This window comes from Urocitellus parryii, chromosome 1, assembly GCF_045843805.1.
Source record: "Urocitellus parryii isolate mUroPar1 chromosome 1, mUroPar1.hap1, whole genome shotgun sequence".
In the NCBI taxonomy this organism is placed as follows: Eukaryota; Metazoa; Chordata; class Mammalia; order Rodentia; family Sciuridae; genus Urocitellus; species Urocitellus parryii.
In genome coordinates this window covers 207671663-207693363 of record NC_135531.1, presented here as the reverse complement: position 1 = coordinate 207693363, position 21701 = coordinate 207671663, and the positions used below count along the sequence as shown (strand labels likewise).

Genomic DNA, 21701 nt, shown 5'->3' with positions numbered 1-21701 from the left:
AGAAAGCAGATTACATTTAGGGGTAAACCAATCAGGATAACAGCTGATCTCTCAACACAGACTCTGAAAGCTAGAAGATCCTGGAATAACATATTTCAAACACTGAAAGAAAATGGGTTCCAACCAAGAATCGTGTATCCGGCGAAATTAAGCTTCAGGATAGAAGATGAAATTAAAACCTTCCACAATAAACAAAAGTTAAAAGAATTCGCAGCTAGAAAACCATCTCTTCAAAAAATCCTTGGCAAAACATTACAGGAAGAGGAAATGGAAAATAACATTGAAAACCAACAATGGGAGGTAGGACAGTAAAGGGGGGAAAGTAGTCAAAGAGGATAACAAATCAGGTTTAGTAACATCAATAAACAAATATGGCTGGAGGAACAAGCCATATCTCAATAATAACCCTAAATGTTAATGGCTTAAACTCACCAATCAAGAGACATAGGCTAGTAGAATGGATCACAAAACAAGACCCAACAATATGCTGCCTACAGGAGACGCATCTGATAGGAAAAGATATTCATAGACTGAAGGTGAAAGGTTGGGAAAAATCATACCACTCATATGGACTGCGGAAACAAGCAGGAGTGTCCATACTCATATCTAATAAAATAGATTTCAAGCCAAAGTTAATCAAAAGGGATAAAAAGGACACTTCATACTGCTCAAGGGAACCATACACCAACAAGACATAACAATCATAAATATATATGCCCCAAATAATGGTGCAGCTGTGTTCATCAAGCAAACTCTTCTCAAGTTCAAGAGTCTAATAGACCACCATACAATAATCATGGGAGACTTCAACACACCTCTCTCACCACTGGACAGATCTTCCAAACAAAAGTTAAATAAGGAAACTATAGAACTCAATAACACAATTAACAACCTAGACATAATTGACATATATAGACTATACCACCCAACATCAAGTAGTTACACTTTTTTCTCAGCAGCACATGGAACCTTCTCAAAAATAGACCATATATTATGTCACAGGGCAACTCTTAGACAATATAAAGGGGTAGAGATAATACCATGCATCTTATCTGATCACAATGGAATGAAACTGAAAATCAATGATAAAAGAAGGAAGGAAAAATCAAGCATCACTTGGAGAATGAACAATAGGTTGCTGAATGATCAATGGGTGTTAGAAGACATCAAGGAGGAAATTAAAAACTTCCTAGAGTTAAATGAAAACACAGACACAACATATTGGAATCTATGGGACACATTGAAAGCAGTTCTAAGAGGAAAATTCATTGCTTGGAGTTCATTCCTCAAAAAAAGAAAAAAACCAATAAATAAATGATCTCATACTTCATCTCAAAATCCTAGAAAAAGAAGAGCAAAACAACAGCAAAAGAAGTAGAAGGCAAGAAATAATTAAAATCAGAGCTGAAATTAATGAAATTGAAACAAAAGAAACAATTGAAAAAATTGACAAAACTAAAAGTTGGTTCTTTGAAAAAATAAATAAAATTGACAGACCCTTAGCCATGCTAACGAAGAGAAGAAGAGAGAGAACCCAAATTACTAGCATACGGCATGAAAAAGGCAATATCACAACAGACACTTCAGAAATACAGAAGATAATCAGAAATTATTTTGAATCCTTATAATCCAATAAAATAGAAGATAGTGAAGGCATTGATAAATTTCTTAAGTCATATAATCTGCCCAGTTTGAGTCAGGAGGATATAGACAACCTAAACAGATCAATAACAACAGAGGAAATAGAAGAAACCATCAAAAGATTACCAACTAAGAAAAGCCCAGGACCGGATGGGTATACAGCAGAGTTTTACAAAACCTTTAAAGAGGAACTAACACCAATACTTTTCAAGCTATTTCAGGAAATAGAAAAAGAGGGAGAACTTCCAAATTCATTCTATGAGGCCAACATCACCCTGATTCCGAAACCAGACAAAGACACTTCAAAGAAAGAAAACTACAGACCAATATCTCTAATGAACCTTGACGCAAAAATCCTCAATAAAATTCTGTCGAATCGGATTCAAATACATATCAAAAAAATTATACACCATGATCAAGTAGGATTCATCCCTGGGATGCAAGGCTGGTTCAATATATGGAAATCAATAAATGTTATTCACCACATCAATAGACTTAAAAATAAGAACCATATGATCATCTCGATAGATGCAGAAAAAGCATTTGACAAAGTACAGCATCCCTTTATGTTCAAAACTCTAGAAAAATTAGGGATAACTGGATCATACCTCAACATTGTAAAAGCAATCTATGATAAGCCACAGGCCAGCATCATTCTGAATGGAGAAAAATTGAAGGCATTCCCTCTAAGATCAGGTACAAGACAGGGATGCCCTCTCTCACCACTTCTGTTCAACATAGTCCTCCAAACACTGGCCAGAGCAATTAGGCAGATGAAAGAAATTAAAGGCATAAAAATAGGAAAAGAAGAACTTAAATTATCACTATTTGCAGATGATATGATTCTATACCTAGCAGACCCAAAAGGGTCTACAAAGAAGCTATTAGAGCTAATAAATGAATTCAGCAAAGTGGCAAGTTATAAGATCAACATGCATAAATCAAAGGCGTTCCTGTATATGAGCGACAAATCCTCTGAAACGGAAATGAGGACAACTACTCCATTCACAATATCCCCCCCAAAAATAAAATACTTGGGAATCAACCTAACAAAAGAGGTGAAAGATTTATACAATGAAAATTACAGAACCCTAAAGACAGATATAGAAGAAGACCTTAGATGATGGAAAAATATACCCTGCTCATGGATAGGCAGAACTAAAATCATCAAAATGGCGATATTACCAAAAGTTCTCTATAAGTTCAATGCAATGCCAATCAAAATCCCAACAGCATATCTTGTAGAAATAGATAAAAGAATCATGAAATTCATATGGAATAATAAAAGACCCAGAATAGCAAAAACAATGCTAAGCAGGAAGTGTGAATCAAGCGGTATAGCGATACCAGACTTCAAACTATACTACAGAGCAATAGTAACAAAAACACCATGGTACTGGTACCAAAACAGGCGGGTGGACCAATGGTACAGAATAGAGGACACAGTAACCAATCCACAAAACTACAACTATCTTATTTTTGATAAAGGGGCTAAAAGCATGCAATGGAGGAAGGATAGCATCTTCAACAAATGGTGCTGGGAAAACTGGAAATCCATTTGCATCAAAATGAATCTGAATCCCTATCTCTCGCCATGCACAAAAGTTAACTCAAAATGGATCAAGGAGCTTGATATTAAATCAGAGACACGGCATCTGATAGAAGAAAAAGTTGGTTATGATCTACATCCTGTGGGATCTGGCTCCAAATTCCTCAATAGGACACCCATAGCGCTAGAGTTAACAAATAGAATCAACAAATGGGACTTACTCAAACTAAAAAGTTTTTTCTCAGCAAAAGAAACAATAAGAGAGATAAACAGGGAGCCTACATCCTGGGAACAAATCTTTACTCCACACACTTCAGATAGAGCCCTAATAACCAGAATATACAAAGAACTCAAAAAATTAGACAATAAGATAACAAATAACCCAATCAATAAATGGGCCAAGGACCTGAACAGACACTTCTCAGAGGAGGACATACAATCAATCAATAAGTACATGAAAAAATGATCACCATCGCTAGCAGTCAGAGAAATGCAAATCAAAACTACCCTAAGATACCATCTCACTCCAGTAAGATTGGCAGCCATTAGAAAGTCAAACAACAATAAGTGCTGGAGAGGATGCGGGGAAAAGGGCACTCTTGTTCATTGCTGGTGGGACTGCAAATTGGTGCAGCCAATTTGGAAAGCAGTATGGAGATTTCTTGGAAAGCTGGGAATGGAACCACCATTTGACCCAGCTATTCCCCTTCTCGGTCTATTCCCTAAAGACCTAATAAGAGCATGCTACAGGGACACTGCTACATCTATGTTCATAGCAGCACAATTCACGATAGTAAGACTGTGGAATCAGCCTAGATGCCCTTCAATAGATGAATGGATAAAAAAATGTGGCATTTATACACTATGGAGTATTACTCTGCATTAAAAAATGACAAAATCATAGAATTTGGAGGGAAATGGATGGCATTAGAGCAGATTATGCTAAGTGAAGCTAGTCAATCTTTAAAAAACAAATACCAAATGACTCCTTTGATATAAGGGGAGTTAACAAGGACAGGGTAGGGACGAAGAGCTTGAGAAGAATATTTACATTAAACAGGGATGAGAGGTGGGAGGGAAAGGGAGTGAGAAGGGAAATCGCATGGAAATGGAAGGCGATCCTCAGGGTTATACAAAATGACATATAAGAGGAAAGGAGGGGTAAGAAAAGATAATACAAATGGAAGAAATGATTTAGAGTAGAAGGGGTGGAGAGAGAAAAGGGGAGGGGAGGGGAGGGGAGGGGGGATAGTAGAGAATAGGACAGACAGCACAATTCGTCAGACACTAGAAAGGCAATATGTCAATCAATGGAAGGGTGACTGATGTGATTCAGCAATCTGTATATGGGGTAAAAGTGGGAGTTCATAACCCACTTGAATCAAACCGTGTAATATGATGTATTAAGAACTATGTAATGTTTTGAACGACCAACAATAAAAAAAAAACAAAAAAAACAAAACAACAACAAAAAAAACTCCCTCCTGCAGGGCCCTCTCTCTTGTGCTCTCTTTTTTTCCCCTCCCCTCCCCTCCCCTCCCGTCCCCTCCCCTCCCCCTCCCTCCCCCTCCTCCTCCTCCTCTTCTTCTTCTTCTTCCTTCTCTCTCTCTCTCTCTCTCACTGCTACAATAAAGATCTCTTGGTCACTCCAAAAAAAAATAAAATAAAAATAAAATAAAAAATAAAAAAAGGAATTGAGATGAGATTATACTGGATTAGAGTGGGCCCCAAATTCAAGAACTACCCTTACAAGAGACAGAAAAGGACACACTTAAGATAATGCAATGAGAATCAGAGATTAAAGTGATACACCCACAAGCCAAGGAATACCAGCAGCCATCAGAGCCTGGGGAAAGGAACAATTTTTCTCATGAATCTTCAGAGGGAACTTGGCCCTGCCAGGATCTTAATTTTGGACTTTCTGTTTCCAGATCTGTGTGATTTAAAACACTGAATTTGCATTAATTTGTTACAGTGGCCCTAGTAAACTGAAGGCACAACTTCAATGAGGGGTCTTCTGTACTACACTAGTCATATCACCAAAACAGAACTGTGCAACCAACTATAAAAATCAAAACTATCAATCTTATATTTTTAGTAAACAGTGTAGAGAAGCTAGTACTTTACACTTTGAGGGGAGGTTTTGGCCTTAAAAGAGCATATTACAAGATGGGCGCAGTGGTGCACACCTATAATCCCAACAGCTTGGGAGGCTAAGACAGGAGGATCAAGAGTTGAAAGCCAGCCTCTGCAATGGCAAGGCACTTAGTAACTCAGTGAGACTTGTATCTAAATAAAATACAAAATAGGGCTGGAGATATGGCTCAGTGATTGAGTGCCCCTGGGTTCAATTCCCCATACCAGAAAAAAAGTAAAATAAAAGCACCTTACATTATAAATCACTAGCTAGTATGTTCCATTCCCTTGTAGGTCAAGAGTCAGTACTTTAGCTCCAGGTGGCCCAAAAGATTAGCACAGAGCTACCACAAAAGTGCTGCAAGTTAAACTGGCCCTTATTTTCAACTTGAGTTGACATCCAGATAACATTAAATAGAACTAAATCTCAGTCTTTTAGCACCAGCACCTTTTAAGAACATGTGGGCAAGCATATATGGGTCAAGGAAAGTTTGTCACTTGGGGAAAGTGTGTTTTAACACACATAGAGGTTCCACAAAGAGGAGAGTAAACTTTTGTATTATACCTTTTGAGTAATTTTTAATGAGTTCCTGTGTCAGGGTCCCCAAGCCCTCCTTTAAGCTTGGTATCTGCTAGGACTAACAGGATTTAAAAACTGTTACACTAATTATTATAATTATAAAAGGATTCAAATCAAAATCAATAAAAGGAAAAAGTAGTAGGGGCAAAATCTAGGAGAAACCAGGTACAAGCTTCCAAGTGTTTTTCCTAGTAGAGTCACATGGGGATACATATTCCAGCAATGATGTGTGACCACATGTGTGAAGTGCTATCAACCAGGGCAAGTTCCTGACCCTCGAAGTTCAGGATTTTTATCAGAGGTCAGTCATAAAGGTTCCCTAGGGAAAAAAAAAAAAAAACAGGTTATCCAACATAAATCACAAATTGCTACAGCAAGGTCCAAGGCCTTGGGCATACTGAAATACTTTGATCAGAGACCATTTCAAAGGTTTTTCATTTCAACCTTTATTTCTGAGAAATTCCAAGGCATTTACATAATGCCTTCCTTTTTTTCTAAACCCAGAGAGTTTTGAGAGATATTATTATTATTATTATTATTATTATTATTATTATTATTATTATTATTTTGTGGTGCTGGGAATTGAACCCAGGTCCTTGTGCATGAAAGGCAAGCACTCTACCAACTGAGCTATATCCCCAGATCCTTCTCTATTATTCTTAATAAATTACTGGTCTCTTACAATGTCAGAGATAAATACATCTAGAATACATTATGTTTTTAAACAATCTTAAAAAGTCTTTAATCCCAGCTATTCTGGAGGTTGAGGCTGGAGAATCACAAGTTCAAGCCCAGCCTGCAACCTAGGGAAACTCTTTCTCAAAATATAACAATTTGAAAAGGGCTGGAGATATAATTCAGTGGCAGAGTGCTTGCCCTGCAGGTGGGAGGCCCTAGTTTCCAGTGTGAAAACTGGAAAAAAAAATCTTAAAAATAGTTGGGCCTGGTAGGCTTTTCTTGAGTTTTAGAGACTCCACTATATGTCATCTGTTGAGTTACTTTAAAATACTACTGTATAGGGGGGCTGGGGTGTGGCTTAGTGGTAGAATGCTCACCTAGCCCCAGGGAGGCCCTGGGTTTGATCCTCAGCACCACATAAAAATAAATAAAATAAAGGTATTGTGTCCGAATACAACTAAAAAATAAATATTAAAAATACCATGGTATAAGACTTTATTTTTATTCTATCTTTGATAAAGCCAGGTTGACACAAAAATTTTAACAATCTAGCTTTCACTTATACTATGGATACCTTCATTTTCAGTATCTTACAGATCTCATTCTTTTTTTGTTTTTAGATATACATGACAGTAGAATGTATTTTGACATATTACACATACATGAAATATAACTTCCCATTTGATTGTACATGATGTGGAGTTACACTGGTCATGTATTCATATATGAACATAGGAAACCTATGTCCAGTTCATTCTACTGTCTTTCCTATTCCCATCGCCTCTCTCATCCCTTTATTCTGATTCAGTGAAATTCTTCCCTCCCACCCCCTTATTGTGTAAGCATTTGCCTATCAGAGAGAACATTCAGCCTTTGGTTTTAGGGGATTGGCTTATTTCACTTAGCATGATAGTCTCCAATTCCATTCATTTACCAAATTGAATTATGAATACCAATTATGGCAAATGCCATAATTTCATTCTTCTTTATGGCTGAGTAATATTCCATTGTGTGTGTGTGTGTGTGTGTGTGTGTGTGTGTGTATCACATTTTCTTTATCCATTCATCTACTGAAGGGCACCTAGGTTGTTTCCATAGCTTAGCTATTGTGAATTGAGTTGCTATAAACATTGATGTGGCTGCATCATTGAAGTATGCTGATTTTAAGTCCTTTGAATACAGACCAAGGAGCGAGATAAGAGGGTCAAATTGTGGTTCCATTTCAAGTTTTCTGAGGAACCTCAAAACTGCTTTCCAAGGTAGTTGAACCAATTTGCTGTCCTACCAGAAACGTATGAATGTACCTTTTCCCCTACATCCTCACCAACATTATTGTTACTTATATTCTTGATAATTGCCATTCTGACTGAAGTGAGATGGAATTTCAGAGTAGTTTTAATTTGTATTTCTATAATTGCTAGAGATGTTGAACAATTTTTTCACATATTTGATGACCATTTTTATTTCTTTTTCTGTGACACGCCTGTTCAGTTTCTTTGCCCATTTATTGATTGGGTTATTTGGGGGATTTTTTTGGTGTTAAGTTTTTTTGAGTTCTTTGCATATCCTGTAGATAAATGCTCTATCTGAGGTGCAGGTGGCAAAGATTTTCTCCCATTCTGTAGGCACTCTTTTTACATTCTTGATTGTTCCCTTTGCTGTGAAGAAAATTTTTAGTTTGATTAAATCCCATTTATTGATTCTTGATTCTACCTCTTGCACTTTAGGAGTCTAGTTGAGGAAGTCTGTTCCTAAACTGACATGATGGAGAGTTGAAGCTAAATTTTCTTCTAGTAGGGGCAGAGTCTCTGGTTTAATTCCTAGTTCCTTGATCCACTTTGAGTTTTGTGCATGGTGAGAGCTAGGGATTTAATTTCATTTTGTTGCATACAGATTTCCAGTTTTCCCAGCACCATTTGCTGAAGAGGCTATCTTATCTCCAATGCATGTTTATGGTACCTTTATCTAGTATGAGATAACTGTATTTATTTGGGTTTATCTCTATTTGTCTTCTATTTTGTTCCATTGGTCTTCTTGTCTGTTTTGTGCCAGTACCATGATATATTTGTTATTATAGCTCTGTAGTATAATTTAGGATCTGGTGATGGGGTATTTCCTGCATCACTTCTTGCTAAGGATTGCTTTGGCTTTTATGGGCCTCTTATTTTTCCAAATGAATTTCATGACTACTTTTCCAATTTATATGAAGAACATCATTGAAATTTTAATAGGAATTGCATCAAATCTGTATAGCACTTTTGGTAGTATGGCCATTTAAAAAATATTAATTCTGCCTATCCATGAACATGGGAGCTCTTTCCACCTTCTAAGGTCTTCAATTACTTTCCTTAGTGTTCTGTAGTTTTCATTATAGAGGACTTTCATCTCTTGATTGATTCCCAAGCTTTTTTTTTTTTTTTGAGGCTATTGTGAATGGGATAGTTTTCCTAATTTCTCTTTCAGTCATTGGTGTGTAGAAATTCAACTGATTTATGGGTGTTAATTTTTTATCTATACTTGGCTGAATTCTAGAAGCTTTTATTCTAACAAATTCCCTTTATGACTTCTTTCTGTGCAGTTACATAGTTTAAATTCTGCTATACACAATTCCATATCCTGCTTTTAATTTAATGTTATATCTTAATGTTTACTGTCTCTCCTCTTGAGAGCTACCACTTTTAACATGCTGCATAATTTATATCCCATTGTGTTTCTGTGACATGCTATTGGTCTTTTAGTTTTCTTTCATTATTTCCCACTGTAAAGAATGCTTGGGGTATAGATATTTTTCTGTGCTTTATATTACTTATTTAGGCTATAAACCTAGAAGTGGAATTAGTAGATCAAAGCTTCTAACACATATGACCAAACCAAAATAATGTTTTATTACTCACTTACCAGTTTGTTTCTACCAAGCCTTCAGATATTTGACTAGGTATACTCCTCTAGCTTCATGTTATCCATATTAGCCATTTACTACATACTATTTTCTGTATTATCACAAAAATACTCAATACACAGGACTATATAGACATAACACATTACAGTAAGAGCTTTAGTATACTGACATCAAAAACTGTCTTTTTTGTTTATATTTCATTGTGAGTGGGAGGATATAGTCTTTAAATTATTATATCATAGGATTTATTTATTTTTTAAAAAGTTCTATTAAGAATTTTACAATTACTTAAGATTCTCATTGTTTGGATGGGTCTTCCAGTTTGGAGTAGCTATAAATTACTGAAATTATTTAAATTTCTGAGTTTTCCCTTTGAAAATATTTTCCTTATATGTATATATTTATAATAAACTTTTACTCACTAACTCTATTTCTGAGACACTTCCCCCAAATAAAAATTCACTTCTTATTGGGAAACAAAGAAATAGAAACTTTACAAAATGTATTTCTAGGATTTTTAAAAAATTTGCTTATGAGATTAAGATAAAATTTTATCAAGAATGATTTTTTACAAAACCTTTTTGACTCACTCTAGGTCTTTCAAAATAAAACAATTTCTTGTATCAGTAATATGTTTCTTATTGGATGCCTTCATGATATTTAAAAGTATGATTCTCATTTTGTTTCTCCCAACTTGAACACAAATGGAAATTTGCTCAATCTGAAAGTATAATTCCATATAAGAATTTAGAATAAATGTCAAGCACTTTATATTTTGTATCAGAAGGAACTTGTAACATCCAACAGTGGAGGTATTAGCTGTATTTAATGCATAATGGAAAATTATACTGTCATTACACTTTCAGATTCAGCATATTGACTTTCACCTTAGGAAGATTTGTTCAGCACTAAGAATTATAAGTGATTATAACCTGCCTAGAAGTAGTAATTACTTTCTGTCTAGATAAAATAGATACATAAATTCCTATTTTTTTGAAATATAAATTGTGCTGACAGATTTTAACATGGTACTTACTTAAAAAAAAAGGCAAAAATTTCAGCAGCAAAGCCAATACCTACAAAAGGTTTGGGGTAGTCAAGATTTTAATTTTGAACTCTCTGGGAATTCATGTCTTCCCTGGCATACTACACTGAATTAAATATCAGGTTCACCCTGGGGCTAACCTAAAGCCACCCTGTGGTTTGTCTTACTTTTTTTTTTTTTTTTCCCTCTCTTTTCTAAAGAGAAGGAAAATGAGTGTAGTGAGCCCAGGATGGACCAAACTCAGCAATTAATTCCACATTAGTAAGGGTAAAACAGAGCTGATTTCTGGGAATAGAGGGAGGAGCTAGGGAAAAAGTGTCAAGGAAACAGCATTCATTAAGTTTTGCTGGAAAGAAAAGGCTACAAGGGTAAATGTCATAAACTAATAGTTCATCTATTTCAGTATGTTTCATAGCAGTAACACAAAACAACTCTTCATTACTCTCCAGAGCTTTTATTCCCATAGATTAATTATATCTCTGCAGCATTCCACCTTTAAAAATTGTAGCATTCATCATTCATGGTTTTTTAAACCTTTATTAAAGCTATCTATATCTAGATTTTTAACACTTAATATCTTTAGGAAGAAACTACTAAATTTGTAATTTATGCAAATTTAGAAAATGGGGGGGTATACTGGGGAATGAACATAGGGGCACTTTAACACTGAGCCACATCCCCAGTCCTTTTTATTTTTAAACACTTTATTAAGCATCTACTATGTACCTCAATAAATGGATGCAGAAGATTGTATGTACAACATATGCATTAGGGCATTTAAAAAATATATTTTTAGTTGTAGTTGGACACAATCTCTTTAATTTACTTATTTATTTTTATGTGGTACTGAGGATTGAACCCAGTGCCTCACCCATGCTAGCCCTCTACTGCTGAGACACAACACCAGCCTCTTATTTATTTTGAAACAGGATCTTGCTAAGTTGCTTACGGCCTTATTAAATTTCTTAGGCTGGCCTTGAACTTTAAATGCTCCTGCCTCAGCCTACAGAGCCACTGGGATTACAGGCACAAAACAGGTATGAACCACTGTGCCAGGCAAATTTTTTAAATTCTAAAATTTTCTAAGGAAACTATTATTCTTATATATTGGATTTTGCACAAGTTCATTTTGAGTCTATTCATTCGATTTCTTAAACTGCTAATGACAATGCTCTAGCCCCAGACCCATACTCTTGAGTTAAATTCTTCAAACAGTACTTAGTGAATTCTGGTCTGTCTTTTGTGCATAGATTTGTGATGTTTCTTTTTTCTTGAGTACAGGGCAGGACTTCAGATTAAATCTGTATCTGTATTTCAGTCTGCTTCTAGCACTTTTGCTGGAGGTCTTTATGAACATATTTTGGATTTTCCCCCCTTATGTTACTAGAAGTTTGATTCACAATCAAACTTCTGTCATTTTCTATTCACTTTTATGGTTTTCTGGGATACTCTTGTTTTTCAAATTCCAACATAGAACTTACTGTCATCTATATATGTAGACAGGTTATTGTGCACAAGTTTTTCAGCTGAATTAAAAGCATTGATTTTGATGAAACTTTTCATATTGTTAGACACTTCTGTACAGAGAAATGACTCATTATTTTGCACAATACTAGGGAGTAAATAATTCAAAATACTATGGAAGCTTGTTCTGACATTAATTTATGAAAATGTGAATAAATTATATGTCCCTTAGTCACACCAGTTATCTGCTCAGTCCAGTAGCATTAGATTAAAAGGACATAAAAATGTTTTAAACATCACATTTATTACATATTCTTTAAATAATTTTTTTTCGAGACAGGGTATAAGTTGTCCAGGCTGGACTTGAACTTGTGATCCTCCAGAGCCATAGGCATATACCACCATGCCCAGCTTAAATATTCCATTTACCTTTTTAGAGCTTTAAAAAATTTTCAGTATTGTATAAACAGATATTTGTACTAGTGTGGAAAATATCTACTTAGGTGTTTACAGTAAGCTTTATTGTCATATACTTACATATTAATTAGATTCACAAGACAGAAAGCCATTTTTCCAAAAAAATTTTCCCTAAAAGAATCTGCAATTCTAGGTATAGATTAGAGGTTCAATAAGTGTTATAAATAATTACAAAGTACCTGGTAAGTGTAAAGTTCAGTCTAGGTATATGTACATAATAAAGAGTCTAAAAAAGACATCATAATAAAATAATACGGCTTGATAACATGATCTTTGGGCAATCAGTCAGCTGCTGGATACTCAATTAATAGCATTTGAAGGAGTAGCACTACACGACCTTTATCCTTACTAGTCTTAGATTTACTTACTTCCATCTCTGGCAGCACCACTATTTATGGATTTACTTAATAATTTATACATAATCATGGATTTCCACAACATTGCTTGGTCAATGAACTTACTACAAGAGGTAAGATTTTTTTTTTTGACATCTCTTATTTTTAGCTGCTGATTTTAAACACAAGAATAATGTACTAAAAACTTAGTTCTAAAATTAGTTGAAAGATTTAAAGTTAGGGGTCTATTCTTGCTGCAGCATAAGGTTTTATCCAGCAACTTCTACTTCATGCTCTTTGTCCCATGGGTTATAAACCATAGATCCAAGAACCAAGAGGTTGGCATTTGGCTAATGCCTCTGTTACATATGACCCACTCATAAACCTTTTGCTTTTTCTCTGACTCTGGACTGTGAAGCTTTAAAGATTTTAGTATTGGAGAAAGGAGTTCAAAAGAATTCAAACTGCCACATGGTAATTTTATATTCTTTATCCAACGGATAATCAAGCAAAAAAAAAAAAAAGACCTTCATGTAAATTTGGTGTCTTAACCTTATAATACAGTAACTGCTACTCAATGAGAACAAGGAGGAATATAGAGGAAAAACTGAGGACACTGAGGAATGTTCTTATACTACCATATACAGTGGCAAAAATGAACCAACAAGAGCTTAGATGTGTCAGGTCACTAGGTTAAGGAAGAAAACTAGTTAATAAAATAAATAAAAGAGAAGGTCTCATGACTTTCCAGTGCTTAAATAGGACAGCATTTTTATTTTCTTGCTCTGTCATATGTAACATGTAAATTTCTCATCTCTTTTCTATCCTTTAGTATTAAAATGATAACATAATTTACAAACTATCAGAGAACATAGCAAAAGTAGAAGAGTGGACATAATTTGAAGATCTTGGTCTAGGTATTAGATGTAGGCATGCAATGGCTGCATTTACACATGAGCACTATGAGTATGAAAGGAAAGTTATGTATGGACACTGACCAGCCAAGAGTAAAGCATAGCAAAATTCTGCTGTTGTTTTTTCAGTTGCTTAATAACGAGTCACCCATTCCAAAAGAATTTTGGATGCTGCCTTCAATTACAAAAGATAATTGAGAGACATGAGGCATGAGACCTAATCTTGGTAAACTGGTAACTCTCTCCGATGACTATGAACCTTGAACCTATCTTGCAAAGCACAAGAAAGGGCAGAAAAGACTCATCATTCTGACCAGGCTATTCCCACTATCAGTCCTTTGTTAGTTGCCAGGCAGAAACTCACAGCGTTAAGCATCTGCTTATGAAGAAAGCTACTGCTGACTGCTAACATCCTTTTAAGTTATTAGTTTCAGAAAAGACCCTTTCTTCAGACAAGAAAAAGTACATGGACACTGTATAAAGCATGATCTCAGACTGAACATGCCCAAGAATGTGTCTGCCTCTGCATGCAATGACAAGTTTTTCCAGTATGAATATGCACAAGTTTCCCCAGTAAAAGTCCCTTGCTTCTTTTGTTCCAGGACACACTGGAACATTCTATCCCAAAAAGGGCAAAGGGGTAGGATTACAAAGGAACAGGTGGGTGTAATTCAACCCCATCAGGTGACGCCCACTCCTGGAGTCACATCTTCCTTATCTGAGCAGAGGTTAAAGCCCAATCTATTGTGGGGTGCATAACTGTTCAATACCCCTTTACTCAGGACTTACAGGTATACACATAGCTTCTGTCCTGAGACACTCCTGACATCCATCATGGTTACATCTTTACTTTCTCCTCCTTGAATCTGACACTTTCGTGGTTCCTGCCCACCAAATCTGAGAGCAACTAGCAATATATTTGAAGGCTTTGAGATCAATATATCTTTCAAACAAATTTATCTCTTCCTTAAATAGTTTGTTGCCTGAAATATAGGACCCTAAATAATATAATAAAAAAATGAACAGAAATGGGAAAATAAAAAAATCTTTTAAATCTGATTTACTAGAGTGGGGGTGTGGGAGTGGGGGTAGGGTTGTGCTCAGCAATAGAGCTCTTGCCTACCATGTGTGAAGCACCACATAAATAAATCAATAGAGGTATTGTGTCCATCTTACAACTAAAAAAATATATATTTTTTAAAAAATCTGATTTACCAGAAGTCTTATCAATGAACCCACTTTTGAGATGGATACTACATATATATATATATATATATATATATATATATTTTTTTTTTTTTTTTTTTTCTTTTGGATACTGTTCTTCATTGATTGTCTTACCTTTTCTATTCCCAGTCTTCCTTGTTTGCGTGTGTAATGTGGTGGGGGGGAGGTGTTGCGTTTTCCAATGTTTACCTTGCATTTTTAGCTTATTAGTTTTCAATCTTGTGTTTCAATAAATATCTGAAATCATATTTATAGAACTGTGTTTCATCAGGGTTCTATAAATCCTGACATGTAATATGTTCGCTGTAGTTTACAGTTTTAATTTAAATATTTTATTACGTATTATTCTTCCCATTTAACATATAAGGAAACTCGGAAACACTAGTTATTATGCAACAGTGTCTTATTTGAAACTCATTATCTTATACTAGATTCACATCTTGTAATACCTAGTAATATTTTGATAATAAACAAAATATAATTGAATTTTGTATCACAAATAAATTCCTGATGAAGTACCAAGACTAGAACTAGTTTGTTTACTCCAAGACTCTTGAGTAATCACTGAGAGCAATCAATAGCCACAGGCACACGTATACTCCATGTATTCTTTCCAAGTAACTGAATGTGATATTGCACATAAAAAGATGAAATCATCTAAGTCAATTTCATAAGAGATGGATTCCAATACCAGTTAAGCTCATTTTGAATTTTTTTTTGCAAATGACAATTGCTTCATGCAATCAAATTTCAAAAATTGTAGCATTGCCACTGGTTTTCAGGAACCACAAGAATGCCATTATCAGTATCCAGGTCAGCCTTATTCTTTTCTGAGCTTTGCTAAACCATTGTTGCCAGCTCTGTGATACCTTAATTTCACATTGAAAATTCTTGGAAAGACACTGGCTGATTTGAGTCACATCTCTGTACCTACTGCAACCACAATGTCAGGAAAGATTAGAAACTAAGATTAGCCCAGCTTGGGTTAGATAACTATACTTAGTCAAATTGCTTTTCTCAGAGAGAAAAGCAATCCCTTCCCCCCAAAAAGGGGAGTGCTAGTTCAGAATAAATAGGGTTTCAAAGAAATATTTTATAGATATTTCTGTAAGTATCTAAATTTAAATAAAGATTCTCTTGTATATCTTTAAGGTCTACTGTATTACTTTCTTAGTTATTATTAGACTCAAAGAATCGGAGGGAGCTACCTATCCAAATTTGTAGCAGGGGATGGGGTGAGGGGTGAGGGGTGAGGGTTGGAGCTGGAGGAGTAGAGAGAAGATAAATGAATTTTGTTGCATATATATTAGTACACAATGGAAGAGCCCTTTAGAGGGAAAGGGGGGAAAAAAGAAGGCAAGAAAGGGACTGAAAATAGATTTTTCATTGCAACAACCACACTGGTAGGAATACTTAAGCCATAGGATTGCTACTTAGACACACCCAACACCTGTATTACTTTAAACATTTCAGATAATTTAAATTCTGAAGCAGCACTAGTCATGTCTAACTAAAGATTTCTGAATAGTAAAAAAAAAAAAGAAAAAAAAAGAGTTAACACTTTTAGAACCCTCCTTTACGTAGCAATAACATTCAGCAGAGGAATCCAGTACTCATATTCATTCCACTTAGCCTAAATAAGCAGTTTGATTACACAGTGGTTTCCTATGGCCAGGGAAAACATCTTTGAAAAATCATTCACCTTTCTAAAATTGAGATGATTTTCTAAATGTTTAGTAAGAAAGGGAACAATTAAGACTTAATTACTATGAAAACAAAACAAAACAATTATCGAATAGCATTTAAACAGCAAAAGTATAAAATTACATAATCCAGATATGTCTATATAAAATATAGTTTTATTACACACACATAGCCTTTCTACTTTGGTAACTGAATTTTTGAGATTAAAAAATATACTAATTCAAATATTTCTACATACAAAAAAATCGGGTTTTCATTTATTAAAAACAAAATAAGTTCTGATGAAGTAACCATATTTACAATAAGATAAATATGTAAAATGTTGGAAAATAGAAACAATGAATAGTCTCGAATTCTTAATAGTTTAATGACTGAAATAGTTTATCTTTTCAGTAATTTTTTTTTTACAAATAAGTTTACTTAATTTTAAACTTACATCAATGTGCTTATTAGTTTCAGACAAAAATATTTAGTATAAATGGCAGGTATTAGTTTTGCACAAGCCAAGAAATAACATTCAAAGTTGTCTAGATGCAATAATTAAAAAAAATGTAGATTCAAAATGTAGTAGGAAAATATGTTAAAAAACATAAGGAACTATGCCTTATAAAAGATATAAATGCACCTTCTATTATATGAATATCAAAAACTAAATATTTTTATTTAAAAGTAGCTTCTATAAAATGTCAGGAAAGTAGGTAGTTTGTTTTCATAATGTAAAATGTAAGAAAGAAATATTTCTATCTCAATTAACAGTATTTCTTAGCAAAATTGTAGTATATATATATACATGGAAAAGTAAGCATTATCCTGTATTCAAGTGTCCAAGTTTGATTTCCATTAAAATGTTTTCTATATTTTATAAGAAACACACAAACAAAAGTAAAAGAATGAGGTAAGAATCTTATACTTTTAAAAAGTACTCGAAACTTAATGCTCAAGATATTTTCAATGCCTAGACCCCAGAATGATGTTTTAAAAGATCCTTCATGATGATGATGATGATGATATGTATCTGAACCATATAAGGACTTCTTAGTATTCTGAGCAGGCGATGTTTTTTTTTTCTGTTATTACAAAATAATGACAATTTTGCCAAAATATCATTCCAGTGTGGTTTCACATGAGGCACCATGCCACAGTAAGAGCAGCTACAATGCCATTCAAAATTGCCATGCTATAGCCCATGTGGAAAGAATGTCCAGTCAGTTTCCTAGAGAAAAAGGAAAAACACAAATCAGAAAATATGGAATTTGGCATAAGAGAAATACTGACAGTTTTTATTGAAAATGCTTAAGACCTAGGATTATATTTCATGAATGTTTATGAATACACAAGTTAAAAAATAATATTGGACATTTGCAGGATTAGCAGTGGGTAACAAATCTTAAGTTCTCAAAAACTGTCCTAATTAACAAATAAGGTTGTTTCAATGTATTAGAAACAAAATGCTGAATTTGATCTCCATAGTTTTTTTTTTTTACTGAGTTTCATAGTCACTTTATAAAGTCATAATATAATTATAAGGTGTAAATTGTTATAAACATGTTCATGCACCAATTAGCATTGTTTTCCCTGTTCTCTTGTTCTCACTTAGATTTAAATTAAAATACATATTATTTCAAGTATTTATCTTGTTTTTACCATTTTAGGATTACATGAAGAAATTACTTTCTCTTTGGGCTTATGTCCATGTGACTGCTTCAGATGAAATCTTTTAACATTCAGTTCTTATAGTAATACAGTTACTTAACTGATGCGGTTTTCAATGAGTTCCTAAACACCAGTAGACAAATTTCTTATTTATGATCACTCTGAGTGACAACTAGCTTGAGAACATTCTATGCACCATATACTCTACCATTTGTTTCTTCTATCTTTAAAAAAACTTACTACCTATTCTTTCTTAGATTTCTTCCCACTAATCATAATATAACACTTTTTGCTTATCCCAGTAAGGATGAGACATACTAAAAAAAAGAAAAGAAGATAATGTCCAATTGGTGTCAGAAGGTAAAGCAAAATCCTTTATCATTGAAGCACACCAAACTGAAGAAAACACAGGAAGATGTACTTGCAGAAGTGGGGGGGGGGGGGAGTCAAAACTAACAATCAGGGGCTTGGACTGAGAAAGTCATCATATCCACATCATTTCCTCCTTTCTTAAGAAGAGACCCAACAGGGAAACACATCTAAATTAATACCTGAAGAGCACCTCATACTAATAACTCCAGTATCACAAGATATGTGGCAGAGTATGAAGGTGATACACTCTTCAAATAACAACCCCTTTGCCTTTATCTGAGGCTACAGAAGACCCAGATACTTCTTGACTGTTCCCTGTTTTGCTCCATGGGAGTTGTTATTTACTCTCTCCACTCAGTCTTTCCTTTCTCAACTACAGTTAGTTTAAGATTCTTCTCATATGACACTAAAGGCTAATCTACATATTTATATTACCTACAATATGATAAAATAGGTACTTAAATGCTTTGCCCCCTTAAAAAAGAGAATTCCTTAAATATGCATGGACAGGGAACAGAAACCTAATTTATGAAATAGAAATATCACAATGTAAAAAAAAATTAGTAATGACTCAGGAAACTTTCAAATTAATGCTCACAAAATGAAGGTAAACAAAAAACAGTTTCCAAAGTTAATCGTTCTATGTAACTAGTTTGTGACTTCAGCAATGACTCAAAAATAAAAACACTTCTAAAGTTCAGTTTATTAAAAACTGATACCTGTGATGTTGGTATAAATGAATTTTACTAATATGTGCATGTTCAAATGCTCAGAGACCCTTACTAGGCAAGCAAAGCATTTAATAGCAATAAAGAAAATGCTCTAGGGCTGGGATTGTGGCTCAGTGGTAACGCGCTTCCCTAGCATGCGTGAAGGAAATGGGTTCGATTCTCAGCACCACATACAAATAAATAAAATAAAGGTCCATCAACAACTAAAAAAGAAAAAATAATAATAAAAAAGAAAAAGAAAATGCTCTAGAGCAGTGGTTTTTAGATTTCCTACCACCTCAAATTCTGCACCCTACCCCCACATATTCTAACTGGGAACACGTAGCAATTGTTAAAGATTACTGTTAAGCAAGAAACTTAAATCTTTAAGGAATCACTTTCTTTAAAGTCTTTCTTCAAACTATCCAACATGATTTTTCTTTTTGGGATAACACATAGACAACCACAGGCATGATTTTTCTCTATAACTCTAATACGTGGTCACTGAGGTTCTGTTAGTAAAGGCTGAAGGCATCATAGTTCTCTTTTGTAAAAACCTTACATCTACCTCCTAGTATAGGAGTTTTTAAATTGACACAACTGTAATGAAAACACCACCTTCAATTAATGAATTTAACATCTTCAATAAATGATGACTAAATATTGCCCAAATAGACAAAACAATCTTCATGAAGTTGGAGGACTCATGCTTTCCAATTTCAAACCTTACAATAAAACTACAGAGATCCTTAGTAAGAATAAGCATAGAGACCAATGAAATAGGACTGGAAGCTCAGAAATAAACCCTATGGTCAATTAACGTTCCAGAGTGTCAAGACCACTTAAAGGGGAAGAACACTCTTCAACAAATTGTGCTAGACAACTGGATGCAAAAGAATGAATCTGGTTTTCTATTTAAAACAGTATACAAATATTAACTCAAAATGAACTAAAGATCTAAATAAAATAACTAAAACTATAAAATTCTTAGGACACAGGTAAAATCTTGACTTGAAAAAAACATTCTTTGGTACTGACACTAAAGGCAATCAGAACTAAAGAAAAAGATAAACTGGACTACATCAAATTAAAAACATTTTGTTTTAAAGGACACTATGAAAAAAGCAAAAATACAACCTACAAAAATATTTGCAAATAATATAACACATAAGGGTCTACTATTTAGGATATAAAATAAATCATAACTCAATAAGAAAATGACAAAATATCCATTCTAAAAAGGGCACAAAGAATTTGAATAGACATTTCTGAAAAGAAGATACACAAAGAGCCAACAAGCACATGTAAACTGGTGATGCTCAAAATCATTAATCATATGGAAATGGAAATTAAAACCACTTTCATATCTACTAGAAATATTAAAAAAAAAAGAAAACAAGTACTGATGAGCATGAAGAGAAACTGGAACTCAACTATTGCTGATGGAAACGTACATGCAGGAAATAATTGAGACAATTAAGCATTATGAGCCAGCAGTTCCACTAGGTATATGCCCAATAGAAATGAAACACATTCAGACAAAATGTTCTGCTTAAATGTTCATAGCAACTTATTAACAACAGTCAAAAGGTGAAAACAATCCCAATATTTATCAACTAACAAATGGATAAATAAAATGGTGTTCAATCCATATGGCATATAATTCAGTCATAAAATATAATAGAAACACTGATACATGACAAAAAATGAATGAACTTTTGGTCATCGGCTTTTCTACAATTTCATGAAAAGGGAAGGGACTAAGCTCAATTAAGGAAACTAACTTGGGTAATTCAGATCAATAAAGTGAAATGATCATAATTTCTTAATTCCTAGGTAATAATGTCTAACATGGAAAATTTGCTAGTAAAAATTTTTTTAAAATCCCATCCAGAATAAATAAAACTACAGAATTATTACTAATTCTGAGAAGTCCACAAAAGTAGGTAGATAATACCTAGCCTTGACAAGCTGATGTGATTTTCTTGTCATGTCATATGGATTTCTAATTTGGATTACATTACTGAATGAGGTAAACAAAAGAAAATAAAACTCACAGTCTCAGAGCAATATAATTAAAATATTTAACTTTGAAGACCTTGCATTTTACTTCAAAATTTACAGGGACTCTGAAATAAGCTTAAAAAACTTTCAAAATGTCATGACTATTTGGGGAAATATTGGTACAATTATTGTAATTTAAAATAGGCTCTGGTTAACATTATCTGATTTTTCAATGAACAATGATATGGGGAATCTAATTATATGAATATTTCAGTCCCAAAAAGTCAATCAAGAAGACCCACTGATATAATGA

At 34.1% G+C, this 21701-nt stretch overlaps 1 protein-coding gene across 1 annotated transcript in view; it reads right to left on the bottom strand.

Annotated features, from left to right (window-relative positions):
* Positions 1-16901: 16901 nt before the first annotated feature.
* Arl6ip6 (ARF like GTPase 6 interacting protein 6) overlaps positions 16902-21701 on the bottom strand; it is a 36260-nt gene continuing 31460 nt past the window's right edge. Inside the window, exon 4 of the mRNA XM_026387892.2 lies at positions 16902-17862. Coding sequence (XP_026243677.2) covers positions 17769-17862 — 94 coding nt within the window. The 3' untranslated portion in view covers positions 16902-17768. The remainder of the gene's footprint in view (positions 17863-21701) is intronic.